The sequence below is a fragment of the Phalaenopsis equestris genome, unplaced genomic scaffold (assembly GCF_001263595.1).
Source record: "Phalaenopsis equestris unplaced genomic scaffold, ASM126359v1 Scaffold198622, whole genome shotgun sequence".
Taxonomy (NCBI): Eukaryota; Viridiplantae; Streptophyta; class Magnoliopsida; order Asparagales; family Orchidaceae; genus Phalaenopsis; species Phalaenopsis equestris.
In genome coordinates this window covers 21,663-29,055 of record NW_018218535.1, presented here as the reverse complement: position 1 = coordinate 29,055, position 7,393 = coordinate 21,663, and the positions used below count along the sequence as shown (strand labels likewise).

Below are 7,393 nucleotides of genomic sequence, written 5' to 3'. Positions count from 1 at the left end.
CACGACCTAAATCCTCACTTCTTTCAGGTTGTTTGTGTGATCGTCTCACACATGTGTAAGCCCTAACTATAAAATTGGTATGATGCAACATCTAAATAAACTTTCTCTCCAAAATTGAAGCCAAACTATAAGATAGTTTAGGAATTCATCAAGGTTCTCCTCAGGATCCATGACATCCCTTAGTTCTTCTTCCTTTGGATTCCAAAATGAAATGTTCCAAATTTGAGCCATTCTCATTTCGCACCTCTTTGTCGGATCTTTTGAAAAGTCTTACCCCTTGAAATTCTTGAAGACAATATTCCCTTATCTTAGAGTTTTCTTAGGTGAGTTTGGTTATCTAAGATGTAATTAGCTATAGGGGGTTTCCCTTATAGAAAACTCTTAAGAACCCAGCTTAATATAAACTCTATTTAATCTTTTATATTAAATAGAGGAACTTGTTAGTCAACATAAACGTTTCATACTAAAACGGATGTCATAAATTCTTTAGTTTATCTAATCAAGCTTTACTTGTAAGTAATATGTATATTCCTTTGGATTAATGTATCACTTACAGTGTTGTGCTCATTTATTTAAACTATCGTCTATATGAGATTGGTTTGGTCTCATATTTTTAAAATTAAACAATTACTTTTCAAAACTATATACATTATATTAAATCAAATATCTCTTTCCCAAATTGGAGACTGACAGCTTCTGGTGACTCCGTTGGTGAATAATTTCTCTCTCCATTTAGATCAGGGAATCTTATCTTCATACATCGGTAATTTGTCCATGTCCATTATGGCCCTTCTTCCATTAACATGCTTCGCTCATTTATTTCTTTGGTAAGTATGGTCAACTCTTTCGGACTTCAGGACTATTTGTTCAATCACCTTCGAACAGAGAGGTTTAGGAGTTTATTAGAACTTTTATCTATTGTGTGGGGTTGGACCCCCAGTAGGTGTGTTGGTGGACTAGTTCCACCTGGGTGATGTGCGTTGTGAAGTTGGTCCCGCACTGGGTACTAAATTTTACTCTTTTCCTCGTATCTTTTCAGGTTTGCTTTGCTGCTTTGCAAATTAAATCAAATCATTGCACTCTTTTTAACCCTTCCTGAGTAATTAATTAAGTTTTCCCACTTTTTAATTTATCTCACTAAATCTTAAAGTCTTCAAAAATTAAAATTAAATAAAAATAAGACTTGCCCAGTCAACAGAGCGATCCTTGTTAATTTTTAGTTTTTGCACTAGAATTACAAGTTATTGACCAAATACTAACCCTAGAACTATCCTTTTGAAGCTGTTGCAATGACATTCGTGACTCTCACCTTCTCCTACAACCTGTCAACTAGCCGTAATGCCCGTATTGTTGCCCCCATGTTCAAGTTTGAAGCCGAATTCGATGAACTCAAAGTCATACTTGGAAAGGCCCCATTTATTATAATGAAAGCCATCACTCTGGAAATATAGGAGTCATCTCTTGAATTTAACCCAAATTGTCCTCAAGATTTTCCTTCCTGTAAGAAGGTGAAGACTACTGCTACTCCGACGCCTGTCAATTCCGTTGTTACCTCGTTTGCCAAAGGAAAGGAAATTATGATCGTTGAAGATATAGTTGAAGGATTTACCACCCTGCCATTAGTATTTGAAATAGGATCTATTTCAAAGTACGTACCATTGCCCTGGTCTTAGAGAAGAAATCGTAGTTGAAGGATTCAGAGGGCTACCAAAGTCTAAATTCTAGAGAAAGTATCTGTTGATGAGATTCCTTACTAAGAGGAACACAGAATACTTGAGACCTCTCTGCTTCTGCGAGGGAGTAGGTTTCACCCATTAACGGATACTAATGCATATGAAAGTATTTAAAAGATCATTGCTGCATAGTCATGAGGAGAGAGAGAAACCAAATCATATCACTAAAGTCCGTAAGTATTTCAGAGATTAGCTCTTAAAGAAGGTTGTTCAGTTGTTAAGCTACTTAAGCGAGTGGGATGCACGATATCCACCCGAATGAAGATGATAAGACTGCCCGACAGTCTCGAAAATCAGTTGAAATTTTGCCAGCTCACATTCCTGTTAGATTTCGTCTAGGGGGATGAGTTGATACTGCAGTCAGTACTATTGATTTTGTTACCACTGTTGCTCCAGGTTCTGCAGGACGCCAACCAGCCAAGTCACATCTGGGTTCGAGGATACCACCAGTTGTTGCTCATGAGAGTGTTCCAAGAAAGGAAAAAGTAAAGAAGTTACCCAGTGTTGTACTTGGTTGGCACTGCGGGGAGCATACCTCTTTTTGATGCACCAATACCTCCGTTGGGACACCTCATCTCAAGAAATCATTATCAGAAAAGAAGATATGGGTAACCAAGGTTGCCATACCAATACAGTTATGTGAGCTTGCAGGGAAAGATTCTGGAATGAAGCAAAGGTCCAAAGTATCAAGTGTCGTTGCACCCGTCGCTACCGAGTTTGATGTACAGAGTAAGGATGTTCAGGAGAGTCCTCCAGATCTCAAGATAATCCAAGAAGTGATAATTGAAGAAAAAGTTAAAAAACTAGTGGCCGAGATTTTGAGTTAGCCAAAGAACATGGAGTAGATATGGATGATGAAGATTTTAATTTTAACGATTATCTCAATGAAGTTTTCATGGATGTTAATGTCATCGAAACTAAAGCCACTTCATCTGCGTGCGATGCCCCACCTCTTATTGAAGGAAACACCGTAGATGATTTGCATAGAACTATTTTGTTAAGAGATGAATAGATCATTTAGATGGAGAAGAGATTGGAAGAGATGGCCACCACCATGACCGCCATGGCTACAGTTCATAGACAATCCTAGTCGCAGCAGTTCGCTTCTCCAAAAAGTCAACCAGCCAGTGATAGTTTACATTACCGATGAGAGGAGAGAAGTTTTCTCTGCCAACAGAGATGATCAACAAAAGAAAGATTCCCCACCAAGTGTAATACCGGAAAAAGATATTAAGCAGTTGGTCAAACAATAAGTTTGAGAGGCCTTAGCTCAATCTAAGGGAGGTGCATTGATTTTAAAGGGTAGACCTTACTCAGAGGAGTTCGATGTAATGCCCTACCCTAAGGGTTTTTTGTCACCAAATTTCAAGGCATTTGATGGGACTGGAAGTCCCAGACAACATGTAACACATTTCCGAGCCAGCTGTGGCAACACTGGGGGCAATGAAGCCTTTCTCTTCCATCAGTTTGTCAGTAGCCTATCAGAAATCACATTTGATTTGTATGCTGAGTTGCTCAATGGATCAGTAAATACATTCACCAAATTGGAATAGTTGTTCGTGAAGAGATTTACTGGAGCACAACATCATTTTTCTATTGGAGATATCGTAGTGGAAAGTCAAAAGCCTAAGGAGACTTTAGTGGATTATATCTTGAGGTGGAGAAACCTAAGCATGAATTGCGAACCTCAGCTACAGGAACATCATGCGATTGAGATTCTACTCAAAAGCATTCATGGACCGGTAGCCTTCATGCTTACTGGACTCACCATCAAATCCTTCGAGAAACCACTAAGCAAGGCCAACAGTCTACAAGAAGAAGTCAAGCAGATGGATTCTCAAGAAAAATTAGGAAAGTCCAAGACAACCAAAGTATTCGAAAAGAAGTCCAGAACATTAGCAACAGTTGATAAAGGGAAGCAGCCGATGAGGATTCGGGCTGAACATTCACTTCAAAGTTCCCGACCGTTACCGCAATATACTCAATCTCAGCAATAGTAGCAATGGTACGATCAACCCAATCAGTAGTCTTCTCAAAGAGGACCATATTAGACAGATGGTAGACAGTGTCTGACCTTTTAAGATCAGATGAAAAGAGTGTATTCTTTTAAGGATGAACCTGTGTCAAAGATATTTATAAATTTAATGAAGAAGCCCAAATTCATATTACCAGAGCCAAAAAAGTTAGAGGAAGTTGACAAGAAGGATCATCCCAATTTTTTCCCCTATCACAGGTTGTTGGGACACGCAATAGAGGGCTACTTTAGTTTCAAAGAGTAGCTCAAGAGTAATCTTAAAGAAGGAAATATAACAATGCCAAAAAAATATTTAAAAGAACTTGAAAGAGGTTCTTTGAATATTATTTCGGCTGAGCCAATCACTCTGATAGATCTGTATTCAGAGAAAGATGGATGGAGTACAGTTTAGAGTAAATCATCTAAGAAGATACTGGACTAGAAGCACAGACAACCATCTAGAGTCTACATCCTACTCAGCCTAAGTTAGAGATTTCACCAGAGAAATCTTCGTAGTTGGAGAAGATGAAGAACATCATCATGAAGACTGATAGCATGGGAATGCCTTTGTTAGATTGGTTTTCTCGCATTCGGGGGGAGAAAATTTTTGAACTCTAACCCCTGACCATGTATGATTATCTGTTTGCCCCACCGGGGTCTTATGAATATAATGATTATGATTTTGACTACGTTCTAACTATCTCTAGTGATAACTTAGCTGACTTTGACCAATCTAACTCTGATCTTGATTCTCAAACTAATCCTCAAATGGTACTTAAGCCCAATGAACATGACAATGAGAATGAAGAAGATATCGACAACACCAGTTATGATAAATCTGGGAGTGAGGAACCAATCATCGAGCATCATGATACACCACTTACCATTAACTTGGATCTCTCTGATGTAGAGGAAACACCGAAGTCTTGCCAACAACATCTCAAGAAGAAGAAGAAGAAATTATATAAATAAATTTAAGAAGTGGGAAGAGTGGGAAGGTATTACCTCCAAAGTGGGAAGGTATTACCTCCAAGAACAACTCCAGTTGATAAAGGAAAACAAATAGTCACTCACAAAAAGCCACCTCTGCCTTTGCCAGTGGAAGAGTCACACAACTAAGAAAAGATTGGAGGATTATTAAAAGTGAATTATAACAAACTAGCTCATCTTAGGAGGTTTCCAACCAAACTAAGCATCTACGATGCTCTGATCCTATCAAAGGAAATGAGAGAGTCTATAGTTACAGCCTTGCTTGACCTAGAAATTTACTTAGCTCAGTTGGTCAGCACATCCTTGGATGAAGTTAGTTCATTAAAGGAATAGTCTGGGATAACCTTCACAGATGAAGACTTGTTGCTCGACATCACCGATCACAACCGACTACTTTACATCTCTGTTAGTATCAATAAATTTGTGTTGTCCATAGTTTTGGTAGATCTTGGAGCGTCACTTAACTTGATGAGTCTACGGAGGTTGGCATACTTGGATATTAAGGATCAGGAGCTTGCAACCAATAAGATGATGTTAGGAGGTTTTAACAAGGAGGGAGAAAGTGCCCTTGGATTGATTACACTATTAATCAAGGTTGGAGAGCTAGTAACAACCACAAAATTTCATATCATCAACGCAGAGGCCTCTTTCAATGCTTTACTGGATTGACCATTGATTCAAAAGCATAACATGGTTCCATAATCTCTACATCAATGCATTATGTATTTCAAGAAAGGATAAGAGCATTACATTAAATGGGATTTACAATCATTTTTAGTGCATGAAGTAGGCATCCCCAAAGACGTTGCTTACTACACACCTTCAAAGTAGACTGTCTTCTCCCGTATAGTCGCAACGAATGAAATAAAAGGTTTAGAAAGATCACAAGAGCAATGTTATTCAACTCCACTTCAACGATCTACACTGTTTCTTCTCAACAAGCTGGTAGAGGTATTTTTAGCCCATAAACTCGAGGCCGAGGTCGGGGATGTGGACGAAGAAGAACCAACACAATTGTTGAACATACTAGGCCGACCATCAACATCAACATGAAAGACAGTTTTGATAAAGAAAGCTCCGATGAAGAAATAATGATGACGAAACAGAAGAAGCCTCATATCAAGATTTTCTTGGAAGATGTGGAGAAAAAGTGAATATGAGTTGATGTATGATCGGATCAACCACTACTTGTACGTCATGACCCTTTTTCCAATCCACCCTCGAAAGGTTGAGAGTTTAGAGGTTAACAAAGTCCGTAGCGTTAGTTTGAAGCCAATCAAGTTCAACTGGTCTTCCCTTCTACTAGTTCTAAAAATCATGCAAATTTGGAAGATGATTCTAATGAATTAATGGAATTACCTTTTGGTTACTTTTCTCCTTGTGTACAAAAATTAATTCAACAGGGATATGTGTTAAAGAAAATTCCAAAAGATAAGCTAAAACTCTTTGAGAAATTGTGGAATGTTAAAAATCAAACTCCTAATTCGATTGAAGGTCTCGGATGTGGTACTATAGGACCAGTCGATGACTCAAAATTTTGCATGGTTGTTACTAGTAGATTGGAAGAGGATTGTCTTGATGTAGAGCATGACTCTTAAGATCAGCTGATAGATGATGCTTCACCAAAATTTGAAGAATAAATTAAATCAACCATTAATGAATTGAAAGAAGTCAACCTCAGGATTGAGGAGTAGTCTCGACTCACCTTCATAAGTTTGCTAAGCAAGAAAGAATCCACATAATTGATAAAGTTATTTTCAAATTTTAAAGAATTCTTTGCTTAAGCTCCCAGAAGGATGCGTCTCAAGATAGAGAAACAAGTCATTGCCGAGGTAAAGAAGCCAACATTGTGCTTGAAGATCAATACCCCATGTGGTTAGCCAACATTGTAACAGTTAAGAAAAAGAATGGACAAATCAGAGTTTTTGTCAATTTCAAGGATTTAAATAAAGCGTGTCCAAAAGATGAGTTTGCACAACTGATACCAGAATTGACAGTGGACATTGCTTCGACACAGATATTCTCCTTCATGGATGGATCGTCAGGATATAATCAGATCAAAATGGCTCCAGAAGATGCAACACTTACAGCTTTCAAGACGCTGATTGAGATTTTCTACTACATAGTAATGTCATTCGGGTTGAAGAATGTCAAAGAAACATATCAATGAGCTATGACAAAGATCTTTGATGAGCTCATTCATGACCAAGTGGAATGCTACTTGGATGATTTTGTCATCAAAAGTAAATAGAGAATAGTCCATTTATATGATTTGAGGACCGTTTTCGAATGATTATGGTAATATAATCTCAAGTTTAATCTCTTAAAGTGTGCCTTCAGTATTTGTTTATCTGTCACTAATAGGCAATTGACCAAAGGAAAATATGTTGAGATTTTCATACCTATTTTATATTATTTTTTATGTTATTGCACTTTAAAGAAAGGTATTTTTGATGTTTTGATGCAAGAATGATGAATTAGGGTCATTGGAGCAAAAAGATGCAAAAAGGAATGAATTTGGAGCAAAAAGGGCCAAAATGTCAAGATTTGATCTTGGGCGCCGACAGCGAGCTTGACGCCGCCGACGGTGGGTTTTTCCCAAGAGTGAGACTCTAGAATTAATTCATTAAGAAGGTCTGCCAACTATTTTGAAGGG

General features: G+C 38.0%; 1 protein-coding gene across 1 annotated transcript; it reads left to right on the top strand.

The window, feature by feature from the left end:
- The first annotated feature begins 4,374 nt into the window (after positions 1-4,374).
- On the top strand, positions 4,375-6,907 carry LOC110035627. Its single transcript, XM_020739888.1, has 2 exons — positions 4,375-4,670; positions 6,523-6,907. Exons 1-2 carry the CDS (start codon positions 4,375-4,377, stop codon positions 6,905-6,907), a joined length of 681 nt encoding a protein of 226 aa, XP_020595547.1.
- The last annotated feature ends 486 nt before the right edge of the window (positions 6,908-7,393 follow it).